We start from the raw sequence: 20,390 nt of genomic DNA on the forward strand, positions 1-20,390 counted from the left end.
AAGGCCATCTCCCTTCATCTCCTCAGTGGCGACACCGGAAGGTGGGCATGCGTATACTCCTCCAGAAATTCTAGATACGTTTCGGACTTTTTATAAAGACTTGTACCGTACCCGGGGAGCGCCACCGCTGGCGGAGCTATCAAGCTACTTTGATACGATCCAGCTCATCTGGTTCAATGCACACCAAAAGGGATACTTCGATCGCCCCTTCGAGGTAGAAGACGTTAAGGATGCAATAGGCTCATTGGCAGCCGGAAAGGCGCCAGGACCGGATGGCTTACCGGCACAGTTCTACAAGGAATATGCGGAACTGCTGGCCCCCAGGCTACTGGCAGTATATGCTGAGGCAGTTGAGGCGGGTGTACTCCCGGAGTCGATGAGAGAGGCGGTCATCATTGCCCTCTTGAAACCGGACAAGGATGCCCAACACTGCGACTCATATAGGCCGCTATCCTTAATCAATACTGATGCAAAGATCTTCGCGAAAATGCTAGCAACGCGGTTACAACCGGTGCTGCCACTTATGATACGCCCCGATCAGTCGGGCTTTGTGCCGGGCCGCTCTACATCTCACAACCTTCGAACCTTATTTGGGGTGCTACGCTATTTAGCCCCGCATGTAAAGGCCGTAGAGGTGCTGTTAGACGCCACAAAAGCGTTCGACTCCCTGGAATGGGGATTCCTGTTTCCCTTGCTGCAGCGAATGGGTATGAGTGAGGCATTTATTGGCTATATTAGATTGCTATATACCAACATCACTGCTCGGGTTAGAGTGAACGGGCTTATCTCTGCGCCCTTTGCCATTGGGAGAGGTACGAGGCAGGGCTGCCCCTTATCGCCCCTGCTATTCGCCATCGCTACAGAACCCTTGGCAGCCCGCATCAGACAGCATCATGCAGACAGGGGCATTGGTTTTTCATCGAGGGCGCTGACCATCTCCCTGTACGCGGACGATATTACTCTATATATGATCGACCCGCAGGAAAACCTTTCGCCCATGACCAGAGAATTGATAGAGTATGGCTTGCTATCAGGAGTAAACATAAATTGGGAGAAGTCGGTTATTCTACCTCTGACGGCCGGGACGACTCGCTTTACCCCGGACTGCCCGCTGAAGTGGGCTGACGGGCCGGTGCGGTACCTGGGGGTCTGGATAAGCACGGACATACAGCAACTATGGTCGGAGAATTATGGGCGGGCACTGGGTTGGGTTGAGGAGCGGGTCGGTCGCTGGAAGCATTTGCCCCTTTCGCTGGCGGGCAGGATTGCGGTGGCCAAAATGGTCATCCTGCCGAAGTTCTTATACTCTTTGGGAACATCCCGCTGCCCCTGACGGCTAGTTTTCTGCGCCAAGTGCGCTCGCAGATGGTGGAACTGGCGTGGGGGGGTAAGCAGCCGAGGGTGGCATGGGAGACCCTCACTCTTCCGCAGCGGCAAGGAGGCTTGGCGGCACCGGATTTCTCACTCTATGCCTACTGTGCACAGGCACAATTTTTGCACTACTGGGTACACCCCACGCCGTTTCAGCCACATGTGGCGATAGAGACGGATAGAGCGGCACCGATGCCGCTCGCCGTGGCTGTCTATGCGCCGCACAAGCGGAGATGCGCCGACATCGACCCGGTGCACGCACTTAGGTGGGCCTGGGATGGGCTAAGGCGCAGGGCCGGACTGGACCTACTCTATACCAGATCGATGCAGCTACGAGATAACCCGATGTGGCCCCCGCTGCAAAATATGCGCACTGGGGAGCGAGCTGCGGCGCGCGGCCTTCGCACGGTGGGAGATTTATTCCCGGGAGATTCCTTCATCACGCCGGAGCAGATGTGTGGTGAGGAAGCTCCGACGCTGCTGGACACACTACTTTACTACCAGCTACGCCACACATGTCAAAAACTGTTTCCTACGTTTCCGGCACCTCCGCTGGATCTACTTGCACTGGAGAACGTGCTAACGGTGGAATCGGGACGCAAGCTCATATCCCGATTGTACCAGCGTATGCAATACAGCCATCCCGTAGCGATCCCGGCGGCGGGTGAGGTGTGGTCCACGGACTTGGGTACCGACATCTCTGATGAACACTGGGATCTCTGTTGTAAGCTCCTGGAGATCTTATCCCCCAACTACAGACTTCGCCTGATACATTTCAAATATATCCATATGGTATATCGCACCCCTCACTGGCTACACCGCATGGGTTTGAGAGATACAGATAATTGCTGGCGCTGTCACGCACGCGGGGCTACTTTCTTGCATATGGCGTGGGACTGCCCCCCGCTGGCGTCCTTCTGGGTCAAAGTGATGGACATAGTAGGTACAATCACCGGCCTGCTGATCCCGTGTACACCGCAGGCTGCACTGCTAGGTATCTTGCCCATGGTCAAACCCAAGCACCGGAAGTTGCCAGCGATGCTCATTTTACTGGCCAAACGCCAAATTGCGATGCACTGGGGGGTGGCTACATCGCCTAGTATTAGAGACTGGGTAAAAAGCGTAGTATATTGCCAGTCGCAGCTCGCTCTGTGTTGGGAGCTACTGCCGGTGCGCTCCAGGCCGAAAGATATATGGGAGCCCTTCACACACTGGTTGGTGCAAACCACGCTCCAGGCGCTGTAATTTAAATGCTCATTCTTGATACTGTCGGGAGATTGATGCAGTTCAGGTTGCATATGGGGCACGTTGGTCTACACAGATGGTTTTTGAGACTGCACGAAAGGGGGGGGTGGGTGGATGGATGGGTCGGGCGCATGTTGTTCAGACATATTGAGGGGGAGCGGATCTACCGTATTGCTGGCGGTGGGTTGGTGGGGGGCTGTGTCGTCCATAACATGTCATGTATACACGGCAGTGAGTTGAATTGTTTTTTGTTTCTAAAAAATGCAAATAAAAAGAATTTAAAAAAAAAAAAGAAGCGTCGCGCTCCCGCCTTCCGCCTCAGGAGGGTACGTGGTTTCTGTAGTAACACTCGCAGTCAGCGTATATATATATATATATATATAGGAGGGCGGGGGGCGTGGCCTCAAGTGGGCGTGTCCTCGCGGCTCGCAATGGCGGCAGGAATTGTTTTGCTTTCGAGGCCGCAGCAGCGCTGAATCCGCTGTGCGGTGGATCAGAGGAACAGACTATGGAGTCCTGAGGTGCCAGAAGAAAAGATACGTGAGTTTAAAAAACACAATTTTTAGTGACACACAATTTTTAAAAAGAAGCGTTGCGCTCCCGGCTTCCGCCTCAGGAGGGTACGTGGTTTCTGTGTTATATAATGCAAACTTGGGGTATAGTTGTATCACAGACGGACACTTAAATTCATTGTTAGGAACGGGGAAATTATGTGATTTACCCAGAATCACAAGATGTTTGAGTCTCTGGCAAAGACTCAAACCCGGTTTCCCTGCTTCAAAGTCGGCCGTCAAGCCTAACTGCTGGGAGGAATGGAGAATTGGGGAGCTGGAAGAGGGAGCCTCAGACGCACACACTCCTGGGGAAGGGGGGCTCCTTACACCAAACATTGCTTAGATGAGCCCTAACAAATTGCTTTGGGTAAAACATAAGAGGAAAGTTACCCAACATTGCTTAGAGTGAGGTTGTAAGAGGGAAGCCTTTTACACAGTCTACGTGTTGGGAGTATCACACCCAATCACTGATTTAAATTGGGAAGAATAAGGTACCCGTGCTCGCTTCAAGATGACCGAAAGGGCACACGTGTTGTAAAATAGAAATTTTAAGTGCAGATCCTCACATCAAACATCACATGGAGAGTGTAAAAGATGCGTTTGTATGGTTGGCTCACAAATTTAGAGAAGGAATTCTTCACGGATGTATCCACCGAACTGTACCCATGTAAAGTGTGATCGGCCATAATGATCAGCAGTGAGGCGTGGCGCACCATGAGTGTTTCATCCTTATAGTGCAGTATAGATTATCCGGAGCCAGAATGGAAGTCCCAGACCGTGCAGAGCGTAGAGTGTACACACAAGCATGAAGGTCTTTCTATGACCGGTGTGTGGTCACAGTATATTAACAGCAGAAGGCATTACAGTGAGGCGCATTTGCGGAGCTGAGTGTTCTCTATACGGTAGAATTTTGAGGTTGTAAACTGAGGAGCTTTGGGAGAGCTCTGAGGGAACTGATTATACGTATAAACGAAGTTGCTGAATGAAAGCCCGAGAAGACCTTTTTATGCCCTAGGTGATGCTTATAGTGAAACGAGGCACTATTTGTGTGACGTGCATTGACAAAGCAGTGTTAGGATGACCACTTTTTTTTTTTTGCGTTTTTATAGAACGCAAACTCGACCTGAAGGTATTGGAGCACTTTACATGAGCACCAGTTACGTAACACATTATATAAATAGAATAAAACACTAGTGAACATTGCAAGAGAGAGCCGTGAGAAATATTGGTATAACTGTAGCAAAACAGTGGAGTGAGGTGCATTGGCAGAGCTGCCTGCGATCTCGGTTTTGCAGCAGCAAAATTTACTATTGTCGGTTGCATTGTCCGAGACGGGGGAGTTCGCGGGGGCGTATCGGGTAGTGGAGGATAGGGGTTATGATGGCTGGAGTGTTGGGAGACAGCTGCCTGCGTCTCTCGAGCCCATCCTCCACGTCGCTGCCCTGCACAGGGGTGGTGGTCGGGCCTGTAACTCCCCCGTCACACGTGTTTACAGTCCGCGCAGATGGGGCGCTGGGATTCTCAGGCTCGCCCTGCTCCTAGCAGTGAGCCCAGCGGGATCCTGGGGCAGAGTTTTCACCCGGCCCCGGTGCGCTGCCGGGGGACTGTGGGAAACAAGCGCTCGCCAGGCAGAGCGCTTTACATGAGCACCAGTTACGTTACACATTATATAAATAGTAGAAAACACTAGTAAACATTGCAAGTGAGAGCCACACCTAGAAATATTGGTATAACTGTAGCAATACACAGTGAAGTGAGGTGCATTGGCGGAGCTGCCTGCGATCCCGGTTTTGCAGCAGCAAAATTTACTATCCTCAATTGCGTTGTCCAAGATGGGGGAGGTCACGGGGGGGGGGGGTTGTCGGATAGTGGAGGAGAGGGGTTATGATGGCTGCAGTGTGCACTCGCCAGGCAGGCATGGTTTAGCGAGATGCAAAAATAAACATGCGGCGGAGCTTGTCTTTATGGGGCAATGTGTTTGAAACACATGGCCCCATAAAGATAAGAAACCTTTTGCGACGGGAGGAAGTCAGACGAGCCCGTCCAAGTGGGCCCTCTTAAAAATGGAAAAGTCTACGACACAAAGTGCTCTTTCCCAATGACTGGCCACCATTTAGCATAAACGGTGACGCCAGCCAATGGGAAAGAGGGGCGGGGCTTAAAGCCCTCTACAGAATCATTAAATCTCGCCGAGCGAGCTGAGCGTGTGCGCGGCCACGCTAGCCGAGACCTAAAAAACGTGAAATGTAAACAGTGGCTGCTTCAATGACATGGATTACCTGAAGGATTTTTAGTGATCGTTGAAAAATGCACCAGCTTCCACATGTGACCTCAGCTCTCGGTTGTTGATCGGTGCCACCAGTGCCTTAATTGTAGGAAGAAATTAAATGATCATGACATCTTGAAAGAGCGCTGCAAGGGCTAGAGAGAGCATGGAGGAACATGTACCTGTGATCTATTTTTGTTAATAAGATCAAAAATAAAATCTACTGTCGAGGCGGTCATATACTTTTTTAGTGTCAGTGACAATAGTGCTATAGTCAGTCAGTCAATTCAACTTTATTCGATTCAGACAGAGAATCATAAAAGTGTACAATTCAATACAAATTTAAAAAAGGAAAGAGTTAATCAAATCATTAGAAACAGGTGCAATAAAAACATTTATCATTTTAAGATGCAGCAGTGAAAAACTTCCTTCTAGTGATGACAGACCTCAAAAATCTTGCCAGTACCATACATGTAAACAAATCCGGAAACAATTGTAAAAATAAGTAGGCTGGTCTGCATTGTCTAAAATATAACAATTTCATTAAAGGCTTAATAAAAATATTCCTTAAATCTGTATAAAATTTGCAAAAAAACAGTACATGGATAGAGATCTGGTCGCAAGGACAGCATGGTAATTGACGAGACCAGTTATTGATATTGGGGAAACTTGTCAAACGATGAAAAATATCTAATCTAAAACGTGTCAAGACAAATCTATGTTGAGCAATTAAATACAGTTGCATCGTGTAACACGTCAGAAACCATTTGATTATGTTGTACGGTGGGCTTCACAAGTTCCAATGTTAATCTCTTTTCCTCTAAGTTGTTCAAACATACTCTCTTTAATGATACTCTTGATATGTGCAACAAAGATTCAGGATTTTTGTAATATTCAGAGTGACAAATATCATGCATGACATTTTTTATGTACTCCAACCACGGTATTTTCAGTGCGTGATCAACACTGCAGCAGTCCTGTACAATGGCTCTGTTAAAACCCGTATGATCCGATGTCCATAGCTTGTGCCAAAGGAGGATTGGCTGCACCCTTATCAAGTCTTCCAAATAGGTTATGCCCAATTCCGCATGACACACAAAATTAGAACAGCTGGTTGGAAGCCCTAAAAGGTTTTTAAGAAACCCATTTTCTACCAGCTGCAAGGAATCAACCTCTACGTGTCCCCACAACTCAGAACTATACATCGCTATGGACCGGCATTTGGCGTTGTAAATGCTCAACATATCCCTGGGATACGTCCCAATTTCCTAGAAAAGTTACTCAGACCCGCAATTGATCTAAGGAACTGCATTCTTCTCGATTTTACTGCACTTTTCCAGTTACCATTGCTATCGAATAAAATTCCTAAATACGAGAAAGTTGATGTTTGAGGTAAAATCTCATTTCCTATTGAAATATTGCGCCCCTTAGCTAACTTTCGACCAGCTTTCATTATGTACGTTTTATCTGTGTTAATTTAAAAGATCCAAATTCTCCATCAAATTTATCTAAAAGGTGCTGAAGAGCGTTGGGGGTGCGGGCCATAAGCACAGCGTCATCCGCATAAAATAATACTGGTACTGGCCTATTACAGATTTGAGGCCGGTCAATACAGGAGTCCACAAGGGTACTGCCCAAGCCGTCGGTGTACAAATTAAATAAAAATGGCGCGAGTGCGCACCCCTGGCGGACCCCCTTCTTAATGTCAACTGGGCTCGTGCATTCGCCATTCACACCATATCGAATCTTGGCAGAACTCATTGAGTACAAGTATCTAAGAAAATTGACTATGGCACAGTCAACACCCATTGTGGCCATAATAGACCAGAGTTTATTATGGACGACAGAGTCGAATGCGGAGGACCAGTCCACAAACGCCAGGAAAATATTGCCCCCTTTTATTTGTGTGTACTTGCTCACTAGCAAATTCAAATTGATGGCCTGCTCTATGGTCCCAACACCCTGGCGAAAGCCATATTGAAAGTCGGACAGAATATTGTTACAATCTGCCCACTCCTGTAGTCTGTCCAGCACAATACGACTCACCACCTTAACCAGCGAACCCAGCAAGGAGATGGGTCTATAATGTGCGGGGCAGTTGCGGTCTCCCTTTTTAAATATTGGCACGATATGTGATTCCGACCAAGACACTGGAAAACCAGCTTCCCGAAAAGACTTAAGGACCAGGGTCAGGAGAGGGGCCCAGAAATCAGTGTTGTCCTTAAAGATGTCAATCCAGATCCCATCGGCGCCAGGTGCCTTTCCTCCCTTGCTGGCTCCAAGTGCCCGAATCACCTCCTCCAATGTGAAGTTAAAATCAAAATATTTGTGAACGAAGAATGGAATATGGATGTCTAACGGTGGCCATTATGAAATGGGCGGTGGTGGTATGTGTAGAAGGAGTCACTACCTGCCAATAGCTAATGACTGATGTGTGCGAGTGGGTGGCCCTCTGACTGTTCTAGATACGCCGTCTTGCTATGAGTATGGACAGGCTCAGCAGAGATGTGCTGAAAACTTCACTTGTAGTGATACCACACACTTACACCCATTCCAAGATGGCCGCCCCGGTGCGCTCTGTTGACCAGCACTGAGCACATGCAAAACTTTCAGGGGTGCTTCTCAGGTGAGTCGTGGAGATGCTCTGAATGTGGGGCTTAGGGGTTTGTTTAAAGTGGAGTCACTGGGCATATCCGGTTCCTGGGGTATTCTTGGGATCAGAGGGGCTTTCAGGAAGATGATGAAAATATACTTTATTGATTTAATTTAAATCATAAAAGAGCAGCATAACCGGTAAAACACTTAAAATTCACAAGCAAGATACAGAGTAATTAATAAAGTCCATAAAAATGTGTGATAAAACCTTTTTTTTTTTTTTTTAAATAAATTGAGTGCATTGATACCTTCTATCTTGTAATTTAGAATCAGGCTGTTAAGTACATTATTTTATAAGTGGACTACAAATTGATTAGCACACTTAATCACTTCACTTGATTTGCCGATTCAGATTCTCTATCACTCTTTTCAAGTTCATTTGATCTCTTTTCATTGTTGGCCGCAACAGTTCTTTTCGTTTGAGTAATAATGCTGGACAAATACAAAGTAAGTGGAGCAGCGTTTCATCTCCTTGACCACATAGACGGCAATCCATTGAGGGCCAAGTCCGTTTCCATTTTGGGATTAGATCTTTAGTTCGATTAACTCCCATTCTCAGTAAAATCAGCTGTTGCTTCATACGGTTTGCGAAATGGTCCAGCAGGTATGGTTGGGGCTTTAACGATTTGTATGTTGGCAACACGATCCATGCATTGGTTTTAGTAGTCAATGACGCTTTATCCATTTCCTGAGATGTCAGTATGATCATTTTGTTAACTGTACGTTTGAACTCCGGGTAGGATGGGATTGTGTGCCAAGCTTCTTCTAGCTTTAAAGCTTCGATCGATTTCCTTAAGGATGGATAAACAGAGTTGCTCAGTCTAGATTGCCTTTCAACCTCCAGCCAACAATAATGTGCCAGAGACTCTTCCTCTGCTGCCCGCATTCTCCAATAATATTTTACCAGCCCTCCTTGTCTTGACGAGATCTGATTTTTTAACCCAAATTCTAATCTGATCTGGGCTTGAGAGATGTGGCACGGAATTTTACATAATTTTTTGAAGAGACTAGTTTGGGCAATGCTCAGTTTTTTTGCGTCCTTTGTGTTTAGGAGTTCTGAGCCATACGCGATCGAAGGTAAGAATTTTGCCGCCACAACCTTTAATAGATGGGACGTCGAGCAGTCGCTGAGTTTGTTTTGCAGGGTTTTAAATGCAAATAATAACTGTTTGGCTTTTGTTTTCCGCTGTTCTAAGTGTTGCTTGTAATTAAGGTGATGATCCAAAATTATTCCCAAATATTTATATGTTCCCTCCTGGTCCAAGCAATTACTTTTAATTGTCCATTTAAAGTTTGGTATCTTTTTTTTGTGGGTTCGCAAAACACATAACCTTTGGTTTTTTTAAAGTTTATGTCTAATTGGTTTGATACTGTGTATACTACTAATTGATTTATCAAACATTGAAGGCCGTGGGGCGTTTGGGATAGCAGCACAATGTCATCGGCATATTGCAGACATGCTATTCTCACGTCCCCCAATTTTGGGGGGTCCCCTAATATCAAGCGCATTTTGTTTTCTAAATCGGCTGTGTATATGTTAAATAAACTGGGGGCTAGGACACAGCCCTGTTTTAGGCCGTTGATAGTGGTGATTTTGTTTTTTAAAGTTCGACCATCTCCCATTTTTATTGGAACCCATGTTTTGGAGTAGAGGTTAATGATTGCGTTCAATAGGTTTGTAGGAGCTCCCCAAGATTTCATTTTTTCCCACAGCTCTTGTCTGGGGACCTTGTCAAAGGCTGCCTTGAGGTCCACAAAACATGCATACAGGACTTTGGAGCTGGCGATGGCTTGGTTGGCCAATAGCGTAACGGCAGATAGATTTGTTAATGTGCCCATTCCAGTTCGGAAGCCTGTTTGTGTGTTAGGGATCAATTTGATGCTGTCAACCCAATCCTCCAGATCTATCAGCAGATTTGCGGCGTAAATTTTTGCCTCGACATCAATGAGGGCTATTAGCCTATAATTGGAGGGATTTGAGCGAGCCCCTGATTTAAATATTGGGTGTATTATGCTTCCTCGCCAAGAGTCTGGGATTGAGTGAGATTCCAAAATATTAGCGAACTGTGATGATAAGTGATGTGACCAAAATACAGGATCGGTTGGGCAGGCCGTTTGGTCCCGGCGCTCCATCAGACCTTTGTTTTTTTATGACGTACAGTACTTGTTTTTGTGTGATCTGTGGGTCAAGGCTTGATTGGTCTGACCCTAGTGTTTCAGGTGGACCTCGCTGATGTTTACCTTCAGGTTGTTGGGGGTTACTACGAACGTTCAAGTTTAGTTTGCAAGTAGTGGGGTCTGGGAGGTTAGTTTCGGTGTCTCCGCCATTCGATGTTCTCTAATAAAAGTGTCACTGCCACTGAACCTTCTTGCCTCCAGTGAGTTGTTTTTTACAATAGTCCCAAGGGCTTTCGGGGTGTTAAACGTAGCCTCTATGTGGGCTCTCCATGTATGCTCGGTTATATCGGAGTTATAATGCCGATTTTTTTTTTCTCCATTTAATAGGACGTTAATTTGGGCCCTAAACTCTTTCGAGTTTTGTTGTCGGCTGACGTGAAGCATTTTTGTCCAAAGTTGTTCATTATGTGTGCGTTTCGCTGCACCAATCTCTTTTTTTAGATCGCTTCTCATTTGTTTAATTGTAATCGGAGCCTCCCGAGAAGGTTGTTGGCCGTGAGTTCGCGTTTGTCTGAGGGCTTTATTTAGTTGTCTTTTTTTTATCCTTAGGGCGTGGGTGTACCATGCTGACCCATTTGTTCCGGCCAAATTTTTATCTCTAGAACTTTGTGAGAACTTACTATTCAGGCTAATAATAAGTGACTCCCACGCCTCAATCCCTGGTAAAGTTGCATCGGTGGCGGCAAGTGAAACCGAACAGTGCTCCATGATTGCCTCTACAGTATTATTATTCCATATTAATCGGTTTAAATTGTACAAATTGGTGAATTGTGTGAGACCAGTAGTTAGCCGGGGCTTTTCACAAATATTAGTTAATATAAAAGATTGAGGATAATGGTCGCTGTCTGCTCTTTCTATTATTTGAAAATTCGTGATGAGTGAAAATAGATCTGAATCAACTAGAGTGAAGTCGATGGTTGCTCCTGATTTTGGCGTCACTCTAGTAAAAGCTGCTGGACTGTCTAATGGACCTCGACCGTTTAGAGTATACAATGATTGATTATTTAATAGTGTGGCGCATTTCTTACCCAAGGTATCGCGCCTGGAAGTGTTGGCATGCCTGACCTTTATGTTGAGGGGAAGGTAATTTTCTTGGACTTGCATCAAGTTCATATTAAAATCCCCAGACATTATTATGTTGGCGTGTGGGTAAATTAGTTTTAAGGATTTAATGGCTGCTTCCAGTTGTTGGATATCTCTCCCCTTTTGCTTATAAGCTGGGTGCATGTAAATGTTCAGGATTAGCAAAGTGCAGGTAGTTGATGCTGTGAGTTTAAGACATTGCATCCAACAGGACTCTAAATCGATGTTTTCTTCTTCCCATAAGATTTCTGTTGAGATGTAAATTGAGAGGCCTCGTTTGGCTCTTCCATGTACTGACTCCTTTTTAGCTGCGATGAGGTGTTCTTTGTAACCTACAATTGGAGTGTGTGTTATCTGCCAAGTTTCTTGCAGTAACAGTATGTCGAACTGTAGGATGAAGTCAGTGAAATCGATATCCTCTATTTTAGAGGCTAGGCCGTTCACATTCCAGGATCAGATTTTACAGTTCTGCAATGTATTTCAATTCTTATGGATGATTTTTCTTCATGCTGCTCCTTGATGTGTATTTGGGGTTCTCCAAAGCTGAATATCCTTTTCATTAGCTGTTTCTGAGTGTAAAATTGTAATCGTAAGTTGTCTTATAGATTGTGCGTCGTCCTGCGTTTGGTCCAGATTCTCAGGGCCTTTTGCTCCTTTTAGTACGCCCTCTGTACTGTTGAGATGTTGTAGGGGGATGGGATAACGGGGAGGTTCCACCTTTTTTAATTCTATTCCCCACGATGCGAATACCTCCTTGTGCCTCAGGATCTGATCGATAACAGAGTGATTTGTCCAGGTGGCTGTTGTTATTTCGGGCCCAGTTTGGTTGGGGTTGGGTTTAAATTCAATTCTTTCCAAGTCCCTAGATGTAATGTATCTCAGGCCAGGAAGGGATTTGTGTAGCCTTATTATGGCGGTTCGGTTCAGTATATCGTGAGCTCCCCTTGATTTATCATGTGGGACCAGTTCAAGCTGGCCTTGAGCGGTGAGCGGTTGTATGCTTGTGCAGTCTTTCGAGATACCTTTTGACGCTTCTATTAGGTCCTGATGATATATTTTAACGTGATGGGTGTATTTAGGTTGGTCTTGTTGTGTACTTTCGATATGCTCTCTCGACCTCCGAAACTGTGGGTTAATTGTGGATTCGTTATTGACAGCACGCACCTGCGTAGATCCTTTCCCACTTGGTGGTGCATCCTGCGTACTTGTCTTTGTCTTTGAATCCTGTGGTGTTTGGATTGTATCTGTTTTTACCATTTCTTTGCTTATTGCAATATTTTGTTCCTTCTTTCTCGAGGGTTTAAATATACCATATAGTTTGCTTATTGACGAATTTTCCTTATTTTGCATTTTATGGTTTGTTGAGGTGTCAGCCTCTTTTATTGCCAGGTTATTGTGGTCCAGTGTGTTAACTATGTTGCTTTCATCGTCTTTTGTCTTGTGTTATCTGAATAGGTATCAACAATGCATGTGGTGTGACGTTGTTTGATTTGCTTTTCCTTGCTTTCCTCCTGCGTTTCCGTTCCCGCTTTGTGAGGGATGTTTTCAAGCTTATTTGTTCCTTAGTTTCTACTACTTCCTTTGTAAATTGCTTAGATTAAGAGTTAGTGATGGACTTTATAAAGGTGGCTGTTCTTCCGGTTGTTCGGGCCGTAAAGCGTCGAGCTGATTACTGGATTCGCCTTTTTGGTTATTCGTTTCTTCTTTTTTTGATAATTTGTTGTTTATATTGGGTGTGTCCCCACTAAATCTGTCTGCTTCCTGGGGATCTCTTTCCATGGGTGTTGTGAAATTGGATTGTGTTCCTCTGACTACTCCCAATAGCTCTGACATTATATTTGGAACAGTTGCAAGCTTATCAATTATTTGCAGACAATGGCACGTGTGGTATGTGATGTTGTCTGCCTGTTGAACCTTTGTTATCATGGCATTTAAATCTTGCAGTTTGTTCTATCCCCAGAACGTATAATGCTAAGACGTTTAGTAGCTCGACTTGGGTAGCTCGACTTGAGTATCCAGCTTGTCGGCGTGGTAAGTCATAGCTGATCCGATTGTTTTCATGATGCCTAAAAACTGATTCCAAAATGGTCCTATTGGTGTCCCTTCTTGTTGTTCCGTTGAGTGTTGTCCACCTTAGTTATTGGTACTTCGTTGTTGCACGAATGAGTTTTGTGGTTCTAGATGACTGACTAGGTTGAATTGTTCGGCTTCGTAAGAGTTTTAGGGCACTGGTCCCTTTTCCTTTTGTTGAGATGGTCCCTGCTCCGAGTGACGCACAATTTGAATTTGGTTAATTGGTGTTTTCAGGTTGATGGAGGGTTGATCTTGCCCTTGGGCTGTTTGTCCCCCGAACTGGTCAGGAAGTTCAGGGTCTGCCGATGAGTATGATGAAGCGCGGGAGCTTTCGATGCTGTCCTGCCAGAGTGCCAAATAATCCTCCGGGCTCATCACTTCGGGGCACTGCTGGGCAATTTGTGGTTGCTGATGTCGTTGAACCTGGCTGGTCCATTGTTTCGAGGTGGTCTCCCGTATTAATCCCGGGTCGTTGTGGACTTCTGCCTGAACGGTCTGTTGATGAGGTCCTTGATGGACTATGGGTAGGTCCTGTATAGGACTGGCACAACTTAAATCTTCTGGTGAGGTAAAATTAAGGTCTATTTGCTCTTTGCCTTCCTTGTTTGCTGTTTTACTGATGCTATCTTTATGTGTCTCATTACCTGGGGTACCTGGACTGCCCCACTTGATCTTCATAGCTTCTGTTACTTCCTTGAGTACTTTATGAGCCTTTTGCTTCCCCGGGGATAAACTCCGTCATACTTTTAAGAAGTCTGTTATAAGGGCCCGCTTCTTGGTTTTGTTGCTATGTTTGATGGGGGAGCAAGTGGCAGTAGCAGGGGTGTGAATGTTTTCTTGGGTGTTAAATATTTTACTCTCCCTGATCTTTTCTTGAGCTTTTTCTTGAACTTGCTCAACTTCCAAGTCCGCCTCCGATTTCAATGCCTGTGAGTTGCTAATATTTTCCGTTACTGTTTGTTCCTCTCCCTCCTTTTTGGATTTCAGTTGCTGGGTGCCTATCGCCCCCCTGGCTTTTCTAGATCTCATGGTGGGTTGTTAACACTGTTTTTTAATTTTTATTTATTTATTTATTTATTTCCGTTTTAGCCTCACTAATGCAACTTATTTCAACGTGGCTGCCCTACACGTGTTGGTTTACTTATGAATTTGCTTGATACCACCTTGCGCCTCAATGTGGGTGAGGCGATCTTGACGTGTTTGCTTTGATTGCTTCGGGCGCTCCTGCGTTTGATTTGGCGTTAGTTTGGTCTGGATTTTGAGCTCCCCCTGGGGGTCTGAACGTCTTGTTAGACTTTTACTCTGTCTTTCTTTACCTTTTGCCTTTTAGTAGTTAAGTGATTGAGTGGTTTGGTGGTCAGGTGGTCTGCTTTTGCTCTGTCTTGCTTTGACATTTGATGGTTGTCTTTTTAATGTCTTTTTAATGGTTGAGTTGTTGTTGTTTTTTTTGTTTTTGTTTTTACAGTCTGGGCACCAGGAGGGGCTGCAAAGGAATGAGGACTAAGTGGAGCAGGAGTAAAAGTGAAAGTAAGAGCGAGGGCAAGCGAGGCACACAGCGGAGGGCACAGAGCACACACAGCAAGACTGCTGGCCGTACCACGAGCTGATAGCGCTGAGTGCGCCGCCCCTGCCTAAAGGCTCACTCTCACTGCGGCCGCATTACTAATGGCGGCTGCGCTTGCCACTTACCGCAGACGCCCCTCAAGTCTCTTCCGCCCTTTGTCCTCTGCTGGTTGTAACGGCTGCGTCAGGTGCTGCTGCTGCCACTGCGAGAACCGCAGAGCCCCAGAGCAGCGTTTGTGGATGCTGCAGCGTGCTGCTCACGGCTCGCGGCTCAGTCAACAACGGGACTTGCGGCAGGTAAGGCCGGTCAGCCGGGCTCGGCCCGGGCTCAGTGGAGGGGTAATGACGCTGTTTTCTTTCCCTCCGGCTGTGTCGTATCTGTGAAGGCTGGGCGCTGAGGGCACGCGGGACAACTGGCTCACTGGCTCACTCGCTACGATGTCTTGCGCGTGCGTAGACAGACCACCGTCCTTATCACTTGTTAGACTTGACCGATACCAAGTGTGGACCGGATTGTCAGTCTGTGCGGCCGTGATAAATAGAGTCCTTGGCTGGCTGGTTTTGCCCCCCCCTGAATTTGTCCAGTCCGAGTCTGCCTTGGAACGTCTTTCAGATTAGTGGGAGCGGGAGAGTGTCTCTAGTCCCCCTCCTCCTCACAGGTGAGCGCCGTCAGTGGAGATGCACAAATTGACACCTCCTTCAAATGACCAAGACTGTGTCAGCCTTTCACATACCAAACAATGCTCTTTGGCTTGGTTTCTGGCTGAGTAGAGCCAGTCGTCACACACACCGGTCCAGGAGCTTCGGCACCAGCAAACAACGAGTGCTCGTGGCAGGGAAGCTTCCGGTGAACACGGATGCCGGACAAGCACTGTTCAATAGTCAAAGGCCTCAAACGTCCCCGTTTCAGGAGGAAAAAACAGTAGCAGAAGAAATCACTAGTGCTTCCAGAGGGAGTTCAGCTTTGTGATGCCGCTCAGTAGCAATCAATGCTAGTTGTTTAAAAAATCTTTTTTTTTGTAATGCTGTAACGCAGTGCAGTAGCAGCGCCTATTGATATTCTCACAGCTGCCAGGTTTTGTGGTTGCTTTTGTGTGACATTTCTATTGTTTCTGTGTGAGTATGAGGGACATGCTTGCCAAATGTGGAAAGCCAGATAAAGAAAAACGTGAAATGTAAACAGTGGCTGCTTCAATGACATGGATTACCTGAAGGATTTTTAGTGATCGTTGAAAAATGCACCAGCTTCCACATGTGACCTGAGCTCTATGTTGTTGATTGGTGCCACCAGTGCCTAAGTTGTAGGAAGAAATTAAATGTTCATGACATATTAAAACAGCGCTACAGGGGCTATAGAAAGCATGGAGGAAAATGTATCTGTGATCTATTTTTTTTTTTTTTTAATAAGAGCAAAAATAAGATCTACTGTCGAGGCGGTCAGATACTTTTTTAGTGTCAGTGGCAATCGTGCTATAATAATACCAATGAAGTTACTAGATCAAGCCTATAAAGCACTGATTTCGTGGTCTGTACAAACTTTATTTTTAACTCGTGACTTGATCTAAGCAAACTGTTTTTATTCTTTTAATCATGTGTCTATAACCTTTTAACAATCACTTGATGCTTGTGCTGACTTTGATGTTTTACATGTTTTATTATAATCTTTTGATTAGTAAACTTCCTTTACTACTAATAGAGCATAGAGGGCTAGTGCCTCACCAGGAGATGGCCAGAAGTCGTCTTGCTCTCCTCTTTAACTGTAAATGGCTGTGGGGTATAAAGTGAACATGTTGGACCCAGGCTGAGATGACTTGGCATCCATAGCAACCAGCCACCTACCTCTCCTTGACCCCAACTCACACTCCTCCAACTGCCTTTGGCACCGCATTCAGCAGAGAACAATACGCACCTCAAGCAATTCACACAGGCAGCTTAAATGCATGACCTAGCATTTTAGTACAGCAATGTGGGGACATGCTAACCTGTGATGTGTGGAACTTTGCAGGGCTTATTCTTTCTGCAATACTGTGAAATAGTGAAGTAGTAGAAGCTCTTGATGTCCTTTGTACAAAACTATGAAAACGGGAAGTAATGCAGTTTGTATACCATTCTCTGTACAGTAGTATGAGACTGGGGCAATAGCACATTTTCTGTAGATTTTAGGGGTAGCAAGGATAGACAAGCCTGGCAATATTCTCTATGAGATAATGTGATGTGCTCTGTTTATACTGTGACACAGGGAGAATGCAGTGCCAGATAATGTGTGTTTGTATAATACAGTGTGGTGGTACACACCTGCTAAGCCTGTTTTTACAATACTGTGGAATAGTGTGATAGCGTGGCAAAGGAAATTCTGTGTACAATACTGTGATTCTTTGCAATATCTGCATCCTTGGATGTCCTCCATACAAAATTGTTCTGCAATAATGTAATACTGTGCGTTTGAAGGTCCCCATGACGATGTCTTTTCGATAGTGTGGTGTAGTGCGATAGCACTGATGGGAATGCCCAGTGATGTTTTCTGTTGAAACTGTGATATACTGCAGTCGTACTGCTTAATGACATTGTTCAGGTCTGTATTTCAGTTTGATATAAATGCCTGGTAACGTTCCCTGTACAATGTTGGGATTGAGTGCGATAGAACAGCTTGAGACGTCTTCCATAGAGTTCTTTGATCCTGGCGCAGTGTGATAGCAATACCCATTAACTTTGTCTGTTCAATACTTTAAGTGCAGAACCCAGTAAGTAAGTAGGTACATCCTTTATTGTTCGATTAATTAAAATCATTACACTATAAATCATGTGTACCTTTAATAGAAATTTCTTATGGTGTTGCCATTTCAGTACTGGGATACTGTGCGGTAACAGTTCCTGTTGATTTTCTTTTACAGCAGTATGATACAGAACAAGAGCTGAGATAAGAATACCCGGGGATACTTGATTCCCTGCAGTAATAAGTAGGATAGTAGTACTGAAAGGCTTCCAGCGGTTTTATAATCCATGCTCAGATTGTATTGTATTGTTACCTTTATGTACGGCTTACTACCCCTATGTGAAGCACTGAATCCCTTGCTTACATGGGCAGCATAGTATAGGGTGTGTGTTTGGAAGAGTGTTGTCTTTGTTTTTTACCCTATGTATGAAATGGTGCCATGTCCTACATAAGGGACCACTGAGGTGTGGTTATTGTTTTATTGTTACACAACGCTGAGCAGTGTGATAGAGGAAGAAGTGTGAGTGAAATGCACATAGTTTTTGGTTTTCAATAAGCTGGCAGCTTTGAGCAGGTCTGAAGGGCCCTTTTATGGTATTTGTTATCATCACAATCCACTTAGATAGTCACTACACTGGGTTGTCCATTCTGAGATATTTTATTTAAAGTTTATGGACCAGAGCATGCATAGGTTTTGTTGAATAGTGTTGATAAAAATGCCTGACAAGAACTTTATTCCATTAATTAAGTCATCAAAGAGATCATACAAGCCCAACTAAATGTATTCTTCGCAATTCTTGTTATAAATCTGTAATAAGGCTGTTCATGTCCTCTTGTTAAATTCAGCATGAGTGAGAGTGACCTTGGGGTGACCATGGCGATGCAATTCAGCAGCGACAGCACTGAGGTCATGAAGCATGCCTCGGTCGCCAAGGAGACCTGCGGCAGAACGCTGGCTGATGACCTGGAAGAAGTTTATGAGATGGAGAAAACAGTCAACTTCATCCAACAGTACCAATTCAAGAGGGTGAGCACCAAATTTGTATTTTTGTCTGACTTCAATGCTTTTTATGAAAGAGAGGAGGAGTGTGGAGAAATCACATTCCTCACTTTGATAGAAAATGCATTTTTGTTTGAGTCAGTTGAAACCTTGTCTAAAAAACAGACCGATATTTCTTATTATTGCTTAACATAAAATAGGTCCTCACCCAGTACCATAATTTGCAACGACAGGAAGGAGTGGCTCTTTTTTTGCGTGAATGGTTATGTGTGGAAAAGGAGCAAGGGGACTAGAAATTGGAAGTAGTACGAACAGACCATGCCAATTGTTAGTGCTTTTCTTGCACAGTTATATTGCTCAAAAATAAAGAATCCTAAATGAAGTAGGACCATCTTGTAGCTATTGAAGCAACTGGTCTGTGATTGTTGCAGACGAGGGCCTGACCAATGGCACTTTACACAGGAAAACTTTGAAACAGAAGTCCGCTACAGAGAGATAGTTCACTCAGTGGCTGCTATGCTTCGTATAATAAAGAGAAAATGATAACCAACGTGCCTTGACAGAAGTTGCTGGGACACCTAATATAGGGACAATGTCGCTTGATGAGAGCAGGAGAAGCTCAGCTGTTGTCTTATTTTTCCATCCAAACCTCCACAACAACCTGATCCCCCCCACCTATGATCTAGTGTACCACTCGGCTACTGTGTACAGCATTACATTTGAAACAATGAATTTGCAAATAAATATTAATATGCATAAGTGGCGTAATATTTCCCTCGGGGGGCAAAACCAAGCAATGTCCCTGGGACCGAATTTCCTGCAACACTGCTGTCTTCTGCCCAGGAGAGGGTAGGAATACCGTGCTTGCAATCTCCTAGGCAGCAGTCACACCTTTGCTCCCGCCCAGGCAGGAGCAGTGAAATCAGCTCCTCGGGTGGGAGCGAAGAAGAATGATGTTGGCTCCTGCCAATACCACAATGGGTGCTGGATGGGGAGCCAATTGTGGCCTAGATTGCTAATGGCTCCCCTCATGAACACAACGATTCATGCATTGTTGGTGTCCCTGGTAAGCACCCAATCAAAATAAATTGCTCACTCCCACTGGCACCACTGGTATGGTTGCTAGCATGGAGCTGGTAGTGGCTGCGGGTCCTGATTCTCCCCTAGCAACCCCTAATTTTAAACAAGCATTGGCATAGCCAATAGGTCTCGCCTTTGGGACCTTATAAGTGTTTAGCCATGCAACAGTTGCATAACTAAACACTTATAAGGTCCCAAAAGCGAGACCTGTTGGCTGTGCCAATGCTTGTTTTAATTGCTGCAATCTATTGAAGCCTCACGGAGAACATCAAAGCGGCCTGTGCGGCCGCGAAAGTGATCGCGATCGCGATCAAACATCAAGGCGGCCGCGAATGTGGAAGTAATAGCGGTAAAGCGCGACGCCCGCGCACGTGCACTGTAGCTCTAGGCTGGCCTGGTAGCACTTTTTGGAGCCCTCACAAAATGTCTCGCCAGACCAGCGCATGCGCTGGGTCAGGCGAGACCTAAAAATGGTGTGGATGCCCCAGGTGGGCACCGGGGCACCTAAAAAAAGATGAGATAAAGAATCCAAAATAAAAGTAATAATAAATGAGGAGCAGGAGCCCTCTTTTGGTGGGTTCTATGGCTGCATTTTGTGGCCCTAAAAAA

At 45.4% G+C, this 20,390-nt stretch overlaps 1 protein-coding gene across 1 annotated transcript in view; it reads left to right on the top strand.

Annotated features, from left to right (window-relative positions):
• Positions 1-20,390, top strand: part of DPH2 (diphthamide biosynthesis 2) — a 127,859-nt gene that overhangs the window by 17,772 nt on the left and 89,697 nt on the right. The window contains exon 2 of the mRNA XM_085602879.1: positions 18,548-18,728. Coding sequence (XP_085459005.1) covers positions 18,549-18,728 — 180 coding nt within the window. The 5' untranslated portion in view covers position 18,548. The remainder of the gene's footprint in view (positions 1-18,547; positions 18,729-20,390) is intronic.

Source organism: Triturus cristatus, chromosome 4_2 (assembly GCF_964204655.1).
Source record: "Triturus cristatus chromosome 4_2, aTriCri1.1, whole genome shotgun sequence".
NCBI classification, from domain to species: domain Eukaryota; kingdom Metazoa; phylum Chordata; class Amphibia; order Caudata; family Salamandridae; genus Triturus; species Triturus cristatus.